General features: G+C 34.4%; 1 protein-coding gene across 1 annotated transcript; it reads right to left on the bottom strand.

Annotated features, from left to right (window-relative positions):
* Positions 1–8,884: 8,884 nt before the first annotated feature.
* On the bottom strand, positions 8,885–18,281 carry LOC100791656 (uncharacterized). The gene is made up of 3 exons (XM_026124766.2): positions 13,851–18,281; positions 9,653–10,239; positions 8,885–9,422 (listed from the first exon to the last, which is right to left on the bottom strand). Exons 1-3 carry the CDS (start codon positions 18,279–18,281, stop codon positions 9,110–9,112), a joined length of 5,331 nt encoding a protein of 1,776 aa, XP_025980551.1. The 3' UTR covers positions 8,885–9,109.
* Between the last annotated feature and the right edge of the window lie 237 nt (positions 18,282–18,518).

The raw sequence follows: 18,518 nt of genomic DNA, 5'->3' as shown, positions 1-18,518 counted from the left end.
AAGTGGTTAAATGCCATGAAAGAAGAGATAAATTCCATGGAACATAATGGTGTTAGGACCTTGTAGAATTACCAAAGGGTTGTAAGAGAGTTGGTTGTAAGTGGGTCTTCAAGACTAAACGTGACTCTCATGGCAACCTTGAACGTTACAAGGCTAGACTTGTTGCTAAGGAATTTACTCAGAAAGATGACATTGATTATAAAGAGACATTTTACTGGTCTCGAAATGATTCTTTCAGGATTATCATGGCATTAGTAGCCCATTATGACTTGGAGCTACATCAAATAGATGTGAAAACCGCCTTTCTGAATGGAGATTTAGAAGAGAATGTTTGTATGGACCAACCAATGGGGTTCTCAGTTGAAGGAAATGAACATATGGTGTGCATACTAAAGAAATCAATATACAATCTTAAAGCAAGCTTCCCGTCAATGGTATTTGAGGTTTAATGATACCATTATTTCCTTTAGATTTAAGGAAAATACTGTTTATCAGTGTATGTATCTGAAGGTCAGTGGGAGTAAGGTTATTTTCTAATTCTGTATATTAATGATATCTTGCTTGCAGCAAACGATCTTGGTCTTCTTCATGAGACTAAGAAATTTCTCTCTAGAAACTTTGAAGTGAAAGATATGGGTGAGGTAAGTTATGTGATAAGGATAGAAATATTCCATAATAGATCACAAGGATTGTTAGGCTTATATCAGAAAATATATATATCGATAAAGTGCTAGAGAGATTCAAGATGGAAAGGTGTTTAACATCGCCTATTCTAATTTAGAAATGAGACAGAGTTAGTCTCACACAATGTCCTAGAAATGATATGGAACGAAAATAAATGAAAGTAATTTTGTATGCATCAGTTGTTGTTGCATCTGAGAGCTGAATTTGCAGTATGTTTTGAGGCTACAATTCAGGCTAATTGGTTGCGGAACTTTATTTCAGGGCTTGGAATTGTCGACCGTATTGCTAGGCCGCTGAAAATGTATTGTGATAACTTCGCAGCAATATTTTTTGTAAGAACGACAAGTACTCTAAGGGTGCTAAGCATATGAAATTGAGGTACTTTGTCGTGAAGGAAGAAGTTCAGAAACAAAGAGTGTCAATAAAATAAATTAGCACAAACCTTATGATAGTTGACCCTTTGAATAAGGGATTATCGCCCAAGACATTATAGAACATGTTGAAAGTATGGACATTATTGTTATTGATGATCATTAAGTATAATTTATCTTATGCTTTTTAGTGACACTCTAAGCTCAATTATGATATGTTTCTGATTACCTATTTTCTATGTTTGCAAGCATGTTTGTATTAGAGTAATGTTAACAGGTTTTGTCTTGAATGAAGACATTATGTTGGACCAATTATGTACTCCTAACTAATGGTCATATTAAGGAGAAGACTAATTTGTAGTACATGGAAGGGACTATATCGATTAGATGATGTACAGCCGCCATGACTCGAATTGGTTCCTATTCTTAATCATGAAATTATGATGAACCCAATGTACAAAATAATTTAGTCATTTTTAATGCGCATTATGTTAGTTAATCTATTTATTTATTTAGTCCATAATGTTTATTAATGTCACATGAGCCAAGTGGGAGAATGTAAGAATTAATGTCTCATGTGAGAGGCATGTGACTTATGTAGGAACTAATAAGTAAATAATTAACGATTAAGGGCTAAATTGTAATCGGGCTTAATAGGAGAAGTTTCTAGAGCTAACTACTACTTGATGGGAGTAATGGTTATAAAAGGGGGTTAATACCCACTAACGTGAAATAAGGTCCCCTTCCTGACCAGAAAGTGTTTTTTCTCACCCATAGCCATCACGAACCGAGAGAGACAGAAAAGAAAGGCCTAAGGAAGTGAAATCTTATTTCTCTCATCTTTCAAGGAAATCAAAGTGCACCGGAGAGAAGTTCTTATGGAGAAAGACACAAGTCTTCCTATGGAGAAAGGTACACATCATTATCTATTGTTGTTTATTGATTGTTTGTGAGAACCATAGATTTCAAGATCCTGTTGTTTCCTATCATTGATAGTCTAGGAAACTTTCTTAAGAATTTTTACAAATTTTTCAGTTTATACCGACTAACCTACAACTTTCAGTTAACTTTCTAAATTAATTTTTCACGTAAAAATGTGAAACATAACCTTATATTCATCATATATAGGAACATAGCATGTAAGGATGGGAGACAAGAACATAATATTCCTAAAATAATGAAAGATAAATGCAGTGAGGAATATATTTAATTTATAACTAATAGCCGAAAGGATAGAAAAGAATAATAGAACAATAAGTTCATCACAGATTTAGTTTATATTTATATCAATTACCAAAGAATACAAATGAACGTGAGTTAAATTTGAAGTCATAGAACTTGATATTCTCATTTCCAATTATTTGATAGAATTTCTACTGCCATATAAATGGAGCAAACCACTGCTTCATCCAAGTTAAAGCTCAAAAGACTACTATAACTAAAATTGATGTTTATGGTGTTATTTTAATAGTTCAAGCTAAACTAAAATCACTAGAGTACATATTGCTTATTGGAGTTCAAAACAAAATTAATCATTATCCTCGATGCATTTTGCAGCAAAAATAACAAAGAAGAATGCATCAACATCATGTAACATTTTTAAAATAAAAGTAGATGAATAAATGGAACCAAACTGAGACATTCTTTCCCAAAACAGAGTTTTTCTTCTTTGAAGAGAAGTTTTCAAAATAAAGTTTTGAAATACTCACAAAATATCCAACATGTAATACAATTGAAGAACGAAGATTTCTCCATTTGTAAACTTAAAGACAATATTTGTTACTTTTATGTGTTGTATTAGTGTCTTACACATAGGAAGAGACCAAGAGCACAAGAGGGTGGAAGGAGAGATGGTTCTCTCACAACACCAATGCTTTAAGAATGTTAGTTTTGAAGTAGGCTCAGAGAAATTACAGCATATATTAGTTTCGAAGGAAAAAGCTTTATTACAATTTCAGTTGAACACAGTTTTTGGGTAATGGCATAGATGCTTAGAATGTTATTTTTTGGCCATTGTCATCTCATCATTCATACCTAAAACCTACTACAGTAAACATGCATGTTGTAGCAGACCAGTAGTGTTTGAACTTTGAAGTCCTTCAAACTTTAATTCCCCCCAGATGTTTCTCTATGAATTATTTGACAACCAGCATCAACTTGTTTGATAGTTCCGAGTTGGGATCATTAGTGAAGAAACCATGTTGCTGTCCTTCAAATTCTACATACTCTACATCTTTACCCCACTCCTTAAGCCTCCTTGCACAATTCTCTGTCATGTCCTTAAACAAACTTCCTGCAGCCACCACTAAAATTGGGTCAAGTTTAGTTGCTTCAAGGCTCTTGCTATTTGGCCCAAACGGATTCACAAGAGGGTTATCAGTAGTTTCCCCAACGGGTAAACAAAGCCTGCAATACCTGTTCAATAAGGAAAAAAACATAAACTTTTCACTAGTTAGCAACAAAACAAATTTGTTCTATAGACACCAAATTTTGACATTATTGTTTTTAGAAATTACGTGTATTTTTTTTCTGTAAACAATTCTGTTTAAGTTAAATAGAATTATTGTAAACCTCAAAACTCTTTCTTCAATTAAGTAACATGGCTGCGTACGTGGAACTCACCGAAGACAACTAACTAAAATGCTAGTTGATGCACTAGTTCAGTGATAATTGACTTACATACCTTATCAATTAACATATTTATCACTATTATGAATTAGAATGCAAAATAATATATTAATATTTTTATAAAATTATTTATCCATCGTTTTTCGAAATTATTTTAACTAATACTCAGTTTTATAGTAACATGACGTTTAGAGACACATGTTACAATCATAATTAATTTATTCATCAATTAAAATTAATTTATAAACTTGGATAATTAAATTTTTTGAATGACTACATATTTTATATATTAGTTTATATTTTCATTATCAAAAAATAAAATTTTAAATATACATATTTTTTTCGAGGGCGAGCCCTCCCATTGCGTACAACATCCCTCCCCCATACCTTCGCATAGCGAAGATAGCCTCTGGATAATGGAGTACGAAGTTTTTTATACATATTTTTTTTACAAGTAAATAATTAAATTTTAACTAATATATATGATTAAACACAGTTTATCTTCATTAAAAAAACATCATTCATCCATATCATATCGGTACTCAGAATAATTATAATAAAATTACATATCATGATTATAAGGAAATAGAAAGTAATTACAATTCAATTACAAATTAGGCAGTAATTTTGTTTAACTAAACTGATTAGTTTGCTTATTTACTAAAAATTTAAATCATCTAATCATCCTTAATGTAGGTCCAAAATTTTTGTTGCATATTATCCTTAATTTTATTCACTTTTATTAATATTTTTAAACAACAATATATGGAACATTAAGTTTTTATATGATTTTCATAAAAAATATTTTTTATCTTTCTTTTAATTTGAAACTCTTTTTAAAAAATTGTCTTTCTCTTATTTATTTAATCAATTAAATTTATTTTTCTAAACATCACAAATTAAAATTTTTCAATGGGTGCATATTTTATATATTAATTTATATTTTCATTATAAACAAACTAAAATTTCAAATATTTGTTTACAGAGAAATTTTAAATTCTTTTAGATTTATTATTTTCATATAGTATAAGTATTTGCAAATACTTGTAAATATAATTTTTCTAATAATATATAGTCATTCAATATCAAAAATATATTAAATATAGAAGATAATCCTTAACATTAATAAAAAATATAGAAAATATATTAAATAAAGCAATATAAAAAAATATAGAAAACATTAAATAAAAACAATATAAAAAATACAAAATATTAAATAAAACTTAAAAAAGAAAATATACATTAATTCATTAAATAATTAAAATAAATATTATTTATAATTTTTTAAAAAAATATTTAAAAAATGAAATCATAAAATAATTTATGATTTTAATAAAATAAAATTCATTACGACTTTAAAGTCAAGTAAAAAAAATTTATGACAGTGGTAAGAATAAAAAAATGCAAAAGAAAAAAATTCTTATGACTTTAAAGTCATATTTAAAAAAAAAATTTGAAATCCCATATTTTTTTATGAGTTCAATAAAAAAAGTCATGATAAAATTTATGACTTAGTCATAAATTATTCTATGAGTTATCTATTTTTGGTATTAATTCAAATTTTACCCATTTAATAAATTTGAAAAAAAGATCCCTTTTGACGGTTTGCCCACAATCTTCCACTAGGTTGACCTCGGAATCCGATGTTTTAGACATCTTTTTCTTTTCCCTTGCATTACTGTTTTGTGTGAGGGAAAATGACCATTTGAAATTCTCAAGAGCTCCCGTTGTTCAATTTCGAGCGTCTCGTGAAGGAATTGTTACTGACTTACTATGGTTGGTTTGCAGACGTACGTGTTGGTATGCAAGATAGGCATGAAGTGTGCATGTCATTGTGGATGACTTCTATACGTTGTTTTCTGTGCCTCTAAAGTTGTGCCATTTTCTCCATGGTCACAGTATAATGGTAGTAGTATTCCTTTGATTTTGAAAGTCAGCAGTATTACCCAAGGATATTAGCATAAGTGGTTCCGCAATGAGTCTTTTAATTATAATGAATCAACTCAGTGACTATAAATTTTAATTATAATATAGAAGATAATTATAATTAAAAGTATCACTTTATCTTTCAAAATGAATCAACTCAGTGAAAAATAATTTGTTAGATGTCAAATAAAAAATCTCAAGTAGATATGGTTAAACAAAAAATAACATTCTTTCTTGAATATTAAAGCTATCATTAATCAACTTTTTTTTTATGTTGATTTATATTCAATATTCAGATTTTTTTTTATTTACTTTAGATGACAACACACATACATGTTAATTTTGTGAGCTTGGACTTGAGTTTGATTAATTCTTGCATAATATACCGGGCCTGAACCTCAAGATTGTTTTGTGGTGTGACTGTCCAAAGCTCATGACTAAAGAGTAAAGAAGGTCAAAAAAGATAAAAGATTCAGACAACTATGGTGTGTGAGTAGGAAAAAAAATTATTTCCTTTTAGCGATAATCTTATCTTCTCGAATTTTTAAAAACTTTTTTTATTCTTTGATTTTAACTTTTTCAAGCATTAAAGATAAGAAAATTTTAATTTCTAAAAAAATAAATATTTATTAGCATCTAATATTTTATATTTGTATGTATTTATGAATACAAAAAATATTTTATATGTAATAAAATATATTATTTTTAATGAAATTGTGTGTCAATTTTTTTTTATGAAATATATATTTATTATACAAGTACACATAGGGCCTTTATCTATTGTTTTGTAACAAACTCATAAATTGTTATGACTGGCCTTGATAATACATCCTTGAATTTATTATGTGAGTGAGTCTATCATGAATTAAACTCTCAATTGGTGTAGAAATGAAGAGTCTATATTCTCGTCTGATAGTTATAAAATTTTCATCACATTAAACAGTGTGTGTCACAACAGTTTTTGGTAAAATTAGGAAAATAATTTAATAATTTTCAATCATAAGATGTTTGTAAATTATGAGTTAATTGTTTTATTCGTTTTTCAAAAGGAATAAACTTAAAACTCATACCCTTTCTCTTGATGTAACCTCTTATACGCTATATTATTATTTGAAATTTAATTCATAATTTTGTAATTTTTAATCATTATTAAAGGTTTTTTTTTCATCCTAAAAATATATGAAATCATTATTTTTAGTCTTATTGTCAAGATACACTCGTTAACAACTTGCATTTTTAATGGAAGATCGTATGACTATCCACACCTACTACTATTAGCAGTATCATGTCAGTATGTAACACCTCTAAAAATTCTAAAATGAATGTTATTTGTCTACCTTAAGAAAATCATGGACCAAAAATAACGATTTCAGATTTTTGAGGGATGAAAATTTAAAATATATATATATATATATATATATATATATATATATATATATATATATAAAATAGTAATTTCAAATTTCAAAAGATGAAAATAAAGAAAACTTTCTAGAGGGATTAAAATCAAAACTCTATCACTTTATAAGTCTAAATATAGGTGAAATGCGTTTGTTTCACGGATTAAAAGTTTATTATCAGGCATGTAACATAGGAATATTACATGTCTATATTTGTTACAAGTTGTAAAAAATTATTCATGGATATTGTTCATTCCAGGAATGTAATAACTTCCATTTTTATTATACTTTTTCACACTTTTATTCTCATTAAAAGGGACGAAAATGAGATATTCTCGTGAGGATGTTTTACGAATTAAAAGTTTATTTTTGAGAATATAAGCGCCAGAATGTAATATTTCGAGTACAAATCTCTGTAGTAGAGTTGTGCAATATTTGAAACAGTAGCTCCACTACTGATCAATATAAGTGTTAAATTATATATTTAGATCATACCAGATCAATTCTTTCTACTAACATCTATAATTATTCCATCAAGGTCCAACCAGTTCTGCAAATTGAAAGCGTGCAAGGTGTCTTTTAAAAAAAATATCATATTGTAGTTGCATATAACGCTAAAGATATTATTAATTTGGTATTCTTTTGTCATTTATATATATTTTCCACATGAATTTATTAACACTGCTAATAATAGGGGGGGAAAAAGACAGCTAGCAAAATAATGCAAAAAAACTTTGATGAAAGCAAGTCCAAAAAAAAAAAGAAGATCGTCGCAGTTAATGTCAATTCAAGCGAAGCTCAGTTGCAATACTTCTATCATTACACTTTTGCTTACATACTATTTTCTTTTTCTAAATAATGAATGAATACTATTATATGATATGTCAAATTATCTTATTTTTCAAGTTAGAACAACATAAGATACTGCTAGTAAGAACATCAAAGACGGAGGAAGTGAAAATCATCATCTTGCGTTATATGCAACTATAATTTATGATACTTTTTTAAGAATAAACTTTGCACGCTTTCAATTTGAAGAATTAGTTGGAGTTGAGCCTTGACGTGGAATAATTATAGGTATTATAATGAATTGATCTGTGGTCAAATCTAGGGTTTAAGACTTATATTGAGCAGAAAGTAATTGAGTTATTGCTCCATAATTCTACTACAGCTAGCGGACTCTACCATAGTGGATCTGCACTCATAACATCTTCATGTTTGTTATAAAATTTTTAATTTTTTTCAATTGTTATTGATTTATGGAGATGTTATAACTTTTTTACTATCTTTTTCATGTTTTTATTCAGGGATGAGAATGTGATATTTCCAAATATGAAAAATTATTTTCTAATACAAATGTAACTTTCATTTTTTTTTACTTTTTTATTTAAATTATTTTAAATTTTAAAAAATAATCATGGGAATATTAAAATGTAATCAAATACGTTTTTAAATATACTTAGGAATAACCTTCCTAGTCATATAATTTCTGAAAATACAACCAAATAAGGGAAATTATTTCCTAAAATATCATTAATATCTTTTTTATGTATTTTTTATTTAAATTATTTTTGAATTTTAAAAGATATTTCCAGGAATATTAAAATATAACCAAATATATTTTTTTAAAATACCCAAGAATGATATTCTCATGTTATATTTTTGAAAATAAAATTCCTAGAAATAAAAAAAAAATCCATGAAACAATCATTTTCTTAGAATTTTCCCACTAAACTTTAATTTATAATAGAGAATGTGATAGAAGGGATACCGATAGGAAGTGTGTTGCTCTATCAAGCCCTCTTTGATGAATTGTGTTTGCTAATCTGATTTTGGGTACTGCCTACTTGAAGTTTAGAATGCTAGCTTTGTAGCTGGCTCAGAGAAATTGCAGGATATATTATTAGCTTTGAAGGGCAAAGTTTTATTACAATTGTAATTTAACACATCTTTTGTGCAATGCATACTTGAGGCTTAGAAATGTTATTTTGTCCCTTTTCATCACTCGTACCTAAAACATTGTTGGAGTTACAAATGCAAGAGTAAAAGCTACTACAGTAAACATACATGTTGTAGTAGACTAGTTGTGTTTGAAGCCCTTCAAACTTTCCCGAAATGCTTCTCTATGAATTGTTTGATGATCAGCATCAACTTGTTTGATGGTTCCGAGTTGGGATCAATAGTGAAGAAACCATGTTGTTGTCCTTCAAATTCTACATACTCTATATCTTTACCCCACTCCTTAAGCCTCCTTGCATAATCCTCTGCCCTGTCTTTAAGCAAATCACTTCCCCCAGCAACTACTAAAATTGGGTCGAAATTAATTGCTTCAAGGCTCTCGCTATAAGGGCCAAACGGATTCACAACAGGGTGATCAGTAGTTTCCCCAACAGGTACAGAAAGCCTCCAAAACCTATTCAATCATTAACAACACATGCACCTTTCACTAATTAGCAACAAAACAATAACAAAACAAAATTGTTCTATGCATACCAAAATTTTGACACTATATTTTTATGTTCGTTGACTAATTTACTTACCTTATTAATAATACTTGAATCATTGGAAATTAGTGAAAAAATAATGCAAAAATAATAATTCATATACACACAGAAATATGGTGTAAAATTCCAATTTACTAACCTATCAATAAGTTCTAAATTGAGAAAAGCATCTTTTGGGCCTTCAGCTTCTAACTTAGTTCGGATAGTTCCACCAAAGAAAGGAGCCAATAGAACATAACCTTTGACCCGAACCGGAGTCAACTCAGGCGACCCAAACCCAAGCCGAGCCGCCAAGTGGTGAGCTATGTTTCCTCCGGCCGAGTCACCCGAAATGAAGACCCGGCTAAAATCAGCCACATAGCTCAACCATGGGTCCGGCTCATTGCTCAAGGCTTGAGTTTGAAGCCACTTAACAGCCAATAAGCTATCCTCAATTGCACTGGGGAGCCGGTTCTCGGGGGCAAGCCGATAATCTGGGGCAATGACTACGGCTCGAAGCCGAGAAGTAAGCTGAAAACAATAGTTTTGACAGTTAGGCCAAGTGCGCGAGCCGATGCAAAAGCCGCCACCGTGAAAGTAGAAGAAAACAGGAAGCTTGGAGCCGGTTGAGTCGGCTGGCTTATAGAGCCGAAGCTGAAGATCATGGGCAGGGGCAAAAACGACATCTTTCCACAAAACAGAGGCGTCGTCGATTACAGGTACATTGAAGCTTGGGCGTGAAGAACGCTACGACAATCTTCCACCACTGTGGCTTTGGAATCCGATGTTTCAGACATGTTTTTCTCTTCCCTTACACACTGTTTAATTTTTTTTCTGTGAGGGAAATTAAAGTTGGGAATATAAAGAGATAAAAAGAGGTTAATGAATGACGATAGATGAGTGCATTTTCGTGAAGGAATTGTTATGTGAATAGCGTTTTCTCGTTGTGCTTGCTTTGTAGACTCGTTTGTTTTGTTTGCCATGCAAGACAAACGTGAAATTAAGGTTTAGTCCTTATGCGAAGTGTGTATGTCATCGTGGATTATTTCTATAAGTTGTTTTGTGCGGCTCTTTAGTCTTTAGTTGTGCCATTATCTCCATGGACACCATAGTGCTTAATTCACTTTTATATCAACCATAGGTTTTTTTAATGGTGGTTTGTAATGTGGGTTTAGACTTTATTTTTTTTGTTACTGAATTTTAGAAAAAAAATTATTATTAATGTATCAATTATATTTTTATTAATAATTATTAACTTGTTATAAACTAATGAAAAAAATTAAATGCTTAATGAGAATTTAAAAATACATTATAAATAGGGTTGTCAATTTCTTTTATAATAAGGATCAGAGAAAGAGAAAGTAATATTCAGTTAAAAATGTTAAAATTTAACAAAACTTACAATAATTCAACCTGTAATATAATAAGGTCTGACTCTGAGGATTGTTTGGATGGGCACCGCACCGGGCAACATAATTAAAGGGGCCCAAAATTAAAGTGACGAAGCAAATAAACTTTTCAATTCTTTAGGAAATAATTTAATCTTATTGATTTTTTTTAAGTTTTTCAATTATTAATTTCAACTTTCTAAACATCAAAGTTAACAAAATTTTAATTTCCTCCATAAAATTAAACGTCTTTTTGCATATAATAAAATGTATTATTTTGATGAAGTTACATAACTATTTTTTTGTAACATATTTATATTTTAAGCTTAAATATAATATTCATTTACCCATTTTTCTTAATATGTAATTTTTGTTCTTCTATTTTAAGATAGAGGTTTTTGGTCCCCCACTATTTTAGGCCTACGTTTCATTTTTATTTTATATTTTAGTTCAATTGAATCATAAACTTAACATATTTATTTAAGTTATCATAAAAAAATGATTTAATTAATTAAAATAAAAAAAATAAAAAAAATATAGGAAAAATTGAAAATATAACTAAAATTTTAGATTTTCTAAAATAGGAAAAACAAATGTGTCTATTTCAAAATAGAAAAATCAAAATTATATTTAAACCTATATTTTACAATGGACTTAAATATGGTTTTTAACCTTCAAAATTGGTTCATTGTTGTATTTTGTCTTCTAAATTTAAATTGTAACTTTATTGCCTCAGTTTTAAAAAAATTCTTTTTATTCTGTCCTGATTAATTTTTTATGGTTTGGATATACCATTTATAATAAAAAAAACCATCGTAAGGGGGTCTAAAAAATAATTTTTTAATTAAGAAACTAAAATAAAAAATCTAGAGAACCAAAAATAACAATACCCTAAACTTAAAAGACTAAAAATATATTTAAACACTTACAACACTTGTTTATAAATGACTCCTATATATTATGTCTGGACACCGCTCTGAATATAATGAACTCAAATTTGACCGTTAACTATATCTACGTCTCACAAAAAAGTATTCTAAAGGAGCAAAACCTACAAGACAACAAAAAAATAAAAAAATACACCTGTACAAAACAAATGAGACGTCCATTCTTATAAAACCATATAGTACATATTAAAAAAATTACAAGTTGCATTTTTTTAGAGCTCGTGATAATTCAATTCTTACTGTTTTTTTTTTCAATTCCATTTTCTTGTCGCCCTTTTTCATTTCTTAATTTTTATACCATTTTCATAGTAAAATAATACAAAGAGCCTTTTTTTTCTAACAAAACAAAGTCAAGTGCATGTAGTATGGTACTAACATCAGGGACGTGCATGGACCTTCCCCTCTTCCCCAAGACATTTTATATTAATAGAAAAAATGAATAAGAAAAATAGAATGTTGAATTAATGTTTGCTAATTAATATATTTTTGGTAGTGAATCCTATTTTTAGTTGTAAACATAAATTAATCATAAATATTGTTGTGAAACTTATTATTATTAAAATTTAAATATTTAAATAATTGTCTAAAAAAAATTGATCCTCTTTTACACATTGTTGGATAATATCCATTAATCTGAGTACGTTCAATAAGATATCAATTATCAAGTGTTGGACGTTGGGCTTATAGAGGCCAATAATCTTGGGTTTTCTTCTCTTGAGCCTGGGACGTTGCTTCAAGTGCCTTTGATGCTTGGTCCAATTACAACTGTTTTGTTTTCAGTTTCTACAAAATCAATGAAAACCGTATAAAAAGTAATATTTATATATAGAATAAATTTACAAAACAAAATTTATACTAATTCCTACCTAATATTTCAAGATTTCTATCTTTTTATAATTTTTTCTTGTAAATTCATTAATTATAAACTTATCATACGACATAGTAATTTTTTATAATTATTTTCTTCTAAATTCGTTAAATACAAATTTATTATACTACATGGTAACCAGACATGCCACCATCTCCAAATTGTTTCCTTCTGTTTACATGTAAGGACATTAGTTCATTTAATTGCGTACGTTAACAAGGTTATTAAAGAAAATTTATAAGAATAAAAAACATAACAATTTTTTTTAATGGACAAAAACTGAGTATTGACTACTTTGGGAGAAGCAACAACACATTTTATCCTTACATTTTTTTTTACTGTTAAGAACATGTGACGTTTTATGTTTTATCTGAAAAATTAAATTATATTTTTATTTCTATAAATTTGAGTTACTTTTGATTTTGATTCCTCAATTAGAAATGTTTTTTTAATTCCTTAAATTCATATAATGTTATTTTAGTTTTTGGAGTGAATTTAAGGACTAAATTTTTTGAAGTCCTCCAAAATAAAGTTGAAGAAATAAAAAATATTTCATGAATTTGAATTACTAAAAAGAATAAATGTTTAATTGGGGGAACTAAAATATTCATGCATCAAAATGAGAGACTAAAAACATGATTATGTCTTATATCAAGGAATGACAACCGGATGGATCAAACACCGGTAGAGGTCACCCACTACTCTTCTTTTTTGATAAATATTGGTCTCGTTACCCATACAACTACTCATCAAGTGAATATTTATGGATTTTTTTAATACACACGGATATCCACAAATATTCGTGGATATTAAAAAAAACTTATTTTTTAAAACAAAAAATTTTATTGCAATTTTTATTTATTTTAATACTTTCTTTTCGAGGAAGGGAGGAACTCCTTTAGAAGACTTTTATTCACGTGTCTATATTCCAGGCTTAAGTCATCTTTTATAGCTCGTGTTACATGCCGTTACTACCGGCCTAACTAATTCAGTTACACTATCAATTAGAATCACGTGTGTATTAGATCACGTGTGCATTTCCCTGAATCTGTACATGCACCTGCTATTATCGTATGTACGAGCCTATCCTTTTGTTCCTGGTAGGTATTGCACGTGATAATCTCGCAGACGTGCTGGCGCTCCCCTGATACGTACTGGTCTTGGGTTGGTGTCGTGACGGAGATGCTCGCTATCGGAGTTGTAGTTGCCGGCATTGCTAACACTACCGTCCTCCCCGAAAACCACCTTGTCCTCAAGGTGGTAGGCCTGGCATAGGTCAGACCATTTTTCCCACGAGGTGTCCTCCGGTGGCTCGCCTTCCCATTGGGTAAGGACCATTCGTGTTGGTGGGGTGGTCGCGGTGTCGTCTTTATAGTCAAGGAAACACAGCGGACGCCTGAGGGGCTGGTCATCTCGAACCTGTAAGGGCCATGTGTACGTGGTGGCGGGTGGGGAACCGTGATGAGGGCGGAGGAGAAAGCAGTGAAACACGGGGTGTATCAGTGACTCCGGTGGAAGGAGGAGCCGATAGGCTACGGGTCCGATTCGCTCGAGGATCTGGAATGGCCCAAAAAAATGCTTAGAAAGCTTCGGGTGGAGTGGACCCGTAAGGGACGTCTGACGGCCCGGTCGTAATCGAACGTACACCCACTGACCTTCGAGGAACGACACGTCGTCGCGTTTTGTGTCAGCATGCTTCTTCATAGTGTCCTGGGCCTTCTGCAGTTTATGCTTGAGCTTCGAGTGCAAAGCTTGCCGAGTCTCGAGCATGGTTTGAACGGCTTCATTTTTCGTGGCTCCCGGAATGTAGTCAACCATTGTGGGAGGCGGTTTGCCGTAGGTGATTTCAAATGGCGTGAGACCGGAACCGGAGTGGATGGACGTGTTGTAGCTCCACTCCGCAAGGGTCAGGTATTGGAACCACGAGGATGGGTTGTCATGGACGAAACAACGAAGGTACTGCTCGATAATGCGGTTCATCACCTCCGTTTGTCCGTCGGACTGGGGGTGGTACGCGGTGCTTAGCCGTAAGCGTGTTCCACTTAACCGGAATAATTCCGTCCAGAATTTACTCACAAAGATTGGGTCGCGATCCGATACGATACTTTTTGGGAACCCATGCAGCTTACAAACAATATCAAGGAAGAGGTTGGCAACTTTGAATGCTGTGAATCCAGAAGCTAACGCACCTAGGTGGACGCCCTTTGAAAATCTGTCGACCACCACGAGGATGACAGAGAACCCATTGGAGGTTGGCAGGTGGGTGATGAAGTCCATAGATAGGTCTTCCCATACCCCCTCCGGTGTCGACAATGGCTGTAATAAACCAGCTGGTCGTTTGTGGACATTCTTGCTCTGTTGGCATGTGACGCACTCCCGGACAAATTTCTTGACGTCGTGCCTGAGGCTGGACCAGATGAAGCTTGCTTCAAGACGATGAGTAGTTTTAGTAACACCCAAATGGCCTCCCAACTGAGTCGAGTGATATTCAGTGATGAGGCTGTGGATAAAGGGGTTATCGTGGTTGATCCAAATGCGTCCCTTGAATAGTATCAAGCCATCACCTAGAGAGTAGTCCGGATGGAGAGTAGGATTGCTTCGAATAGCCTGAGTGAGATTCTGGAACTCTAAGTTAGTGTTGAGGGAGTGTTTTATATCATTGAGGAAGTCGAGTTGGGGAATGCTAAGGATGAGCAATTGACTAGCTTGGGAAGGCACCCGTGAGAGGGCATCAGCTACAATGTTGGTGGCGCCGGTTTTGTATTGGATGGAGTATTCGTAGCCCAGCAGCTTCGACAGGTAATAGTGCTGCTTCGGCGTCTGGATGACTTGTGTCATCAGCTCACGGAGACTCTTATGGTCGGTAAGTATGGTGAACGGCCGACCCAAGAGGTACTTCCGCCACTTCCTTACGGCAGCCACCACTGCGTGGAGTTCTCGTAGATAGGCAGATGCATGAAGCATGCGCGGTCCTAAACACTTGCTGAAATATGCGAGGGGGTGACCCTGTTGCAGCAGGACGACACCAATGGCAATCCCGGAAGCATCGGTCTCCACTACAAAGGGTTCAGAGAAGTTGGGTAGTGCAAGTACGGGGGCGCTGGTCATGGCCCGTTTGAGGCGGTCAAAGGCTTGCTGTGATTCCGGCGACCATTCGAAGGCATCTTTGCACAAAAGGGATGTGAGTGGGGCTGCGATGGAGGCGTAATCTCGGACAAACTTCCTGTAAAATCCAGTGAGGCCCAGAAAGGCCCGCAGTTCTCTGACCGATGCTGGGGTTGGCCACTGCAGCATGACCTGAACCTTCGAAGGATCTGGTGAGACGCCCTTGCCTGAAACAATGTGACCCAGGTACTCAATGGTGTTCTGGGCGAAAAGGCATTTGGAACGCTTAAGGAAGAACTCGGCCAGGTTAAGGGTGTTGAAGACGAGTTCAAGATGATGCAGATGCAAGGCTAAGGAGTTGCTATAAACTAGGATATCGTCGAAGAACACCGTGGCGAACCGGCGTAGGAACGGCCGGAGAAGCTGGTTCATAGCTGATTGAAACGTTGAAGGTGCATTACAGAGCCCAAAGGGAATAACCAAATACTCGAAGTGTCCGTGGTGCGTCCGAAAAGCGGTTTTCTCAATATCCCCTTCGTTCATCAGGATTTGATGAAAGCCTTGCCGGAGGTCTAGTTTGGAAAACCATGAGGCTTGGCCGAGTTCATCGAGCAATTCATCTATCGTAGGGATAGGGAATCGATCTCGAATAGTTGCAGAGTTGAGAGCCCGGTAATCTATACAAAGTCGCCACGTGCTATCTTTCTTTCCAACGAGAAGCACTGGGGAGGAATAGGGACTAGTGCTTGGTCTGATGAGCCCGGCGGCGAGGAGCTCGGAAACCTGCCGTTCAATCTCATTCTTTTGGAAATGAGGGTAGCGGTAGGGACGAACCGTGATTGGTGAAGTGTTAGGTTTAAGCGTGATGCGATGCACAATTTGATGTGGAGGGGGAAGCTGAGATGGGTTCTGGAAAAGATGATCGTGTTGAAGAAGAAGGTGGTCCACAGCTGGGAGAGGGTGTGACTGTGTGGGTGGGTCGGGTTGGTTGATGGGTAGAACATGCAACTGGTAAAGGGCTGAGGTGGACCCTATCTGTAAAAGGCGCTTCAATTGGGCCGCGGAGGTGGACTCAGGCTTGGTGGAAACGTCCGCCGTCAGGGTAATGTCGTGGCCCAAGTGCTTAAACCGCATGACGGAGTCAGCATAATTGGTAGTGAATGGCCCTAGTCGTCGTAACCAATCGACTCCGAGCACCGCATCGGCACCGCTTATCTGGAGTAGGTGAAATGATACCACGAAGGGGTGTCCCTGGAGGGTTAACTGAGTGCTTGGGCAAACTTGATCACAGGTCAACATAGACCCATTTCCGACCATTACTTGCAGAGGGACAGTGTGCTGGGATGAGAGCTTGAGGAACTGCGCTATTCGAGGTTGAAGGAAGTTATGCGTACTTCCACTATCAACCAAAAACGTCAAACGAGCGTGCTTGATCATGCCATAAATCCGGAAAGTGTCCGATGATGGTACGCCGGCGAGGGCATGGAGGCTGATATGGGAGTCTACGTCGGAAGGTGGTTCTGAATCGGTTTCGAGAATTGTAGCTGTAGACACCTCAGTGTCATGTGTGGTGGTCTCAGGAAGCGAAGAATGTTCGTTCGTGATGAACAGTAGTACCTTGCCCTTGCATCTGTGATTGACACTCCACTTTTCATCACAATTATAACATAAACCCTTCTCTCTCCAGAAGGCCATTTCCGCCGGAGTACGCTGCACAAACGGAGGCTTAACCTTGGCCGGAATATTGGATGTATTGGGAACGAAGGGTCTTGGAGGAAGAGAGTTTCGAGCTGGGGTAAGAGCTCGATCGCGCAACTTCTCTTCTTGAAGTTTGGCCAACGCAGAAGCTTGTAAGAATGATAATGGCTGAAGAGCCAATACTTCGCGTCGGACGTCGGGCTTTAGACCGGATATGAAACAGCTTAAAAGGAATGGGGGTGGAAGTCCCACCACACGGTTAGCTAAGCGTTCGAATTCAGTTAAGTAGTCATTGACCGTACCTGTTTGTGTGAGCTTAAACAGTGCTCCTTTAGGATCATCATAGAATGTAGGCGCGAAACGCGATTCTAGGGCTTGAAGGAAGCCATTCCAGGAAGTGATAAGGCCATTACTATGCATCCATTGATACCAGCTTAAAGCTGGACCGTCGAGGTACAGAGACGCCACCGTAATGCGTTCTTCTTCAGGCATATGTTGATACTGAAAAAGCTGCGTTACCTTGAAGATCCATCCTAGTGGATCGTGTCCGTCAAACCGTGGTATGTCGATCTTGACGGCGTGGCGATGGTGATGATGCGCTTGGTGATGCGTGGTGTTATTGTTATTTTCTGATGCTTGGAGGTGGAGATGTTCTAAGATCGAGTCGATCTTATCGGTGAGGTCGTTGCAACGCTCGTTGATGGAGGCTTGGCTGTTGGTGAGACGAGCTATGGCGTCTTCAAGACGATCGGTAGTCGTCTTCCTGGTTTCGTGGTCTGCCATGGTAATGGAGACGACGGCGGTCGGACCAGTTTTTAGGAGATTCGAAGGAGAGGGAGAAGATGATGGAGGTTAGAGAGATATGCACCCTTAATTCGAGGAAGGGAGGAACTCCTTTAGAAGACTTTTATTCACGTGTCTATATTCCAGGCTTAAGTCATCTTTTATAGCTCGTGTTACATGCCATTACTACCGGCCTAACTAATTCAGTTACACTATCAATTAGAATCACGTGTGTAT

The sequence above is a fragment of the Glycine max genome, chromosome 12 (genome assembly GCF_000004515.6).
Source record: "Glycine max cultivar Williams 82 chromosome 12, Glycine_max_v4.0, whole genome shotgun sequence".
Classification (NCBI taxonomy): Eukaryota; Viridiplantae; Streptophyta; class Magnoliopsida; order Fabales; family Fabaceae; genus Glycine; species Glycine max.
This window is presented reverse-complemented; position numbering and strand designations above follow the sequence as displayed.

Excerpts from the sequence above, each read along its gene's own strand:
- LOC100791656 (XM_026124766.2), bottom strand. The coding sequence starts at position 18,281 with ATGGCAGACCACGAAACCAGGAAGACGACTACCGATCGTCTTGAAGAC. Across the intron at positions 10,240-13,850 it reads ACGACACCAACCCAAGACCA|CGTTCTTCACGCCCAAGCTT; the intron begins GTACGTATCAGG and ends AGATTGTCGTAG. Across the intron at positions 9,423-9,652 it reads AATTTAGAACTTATTGATAG|GTTTTGGAGGCTTTCTGTAC; the intron begins GTTAGTAAATTG and ends ATGATTGAATAG.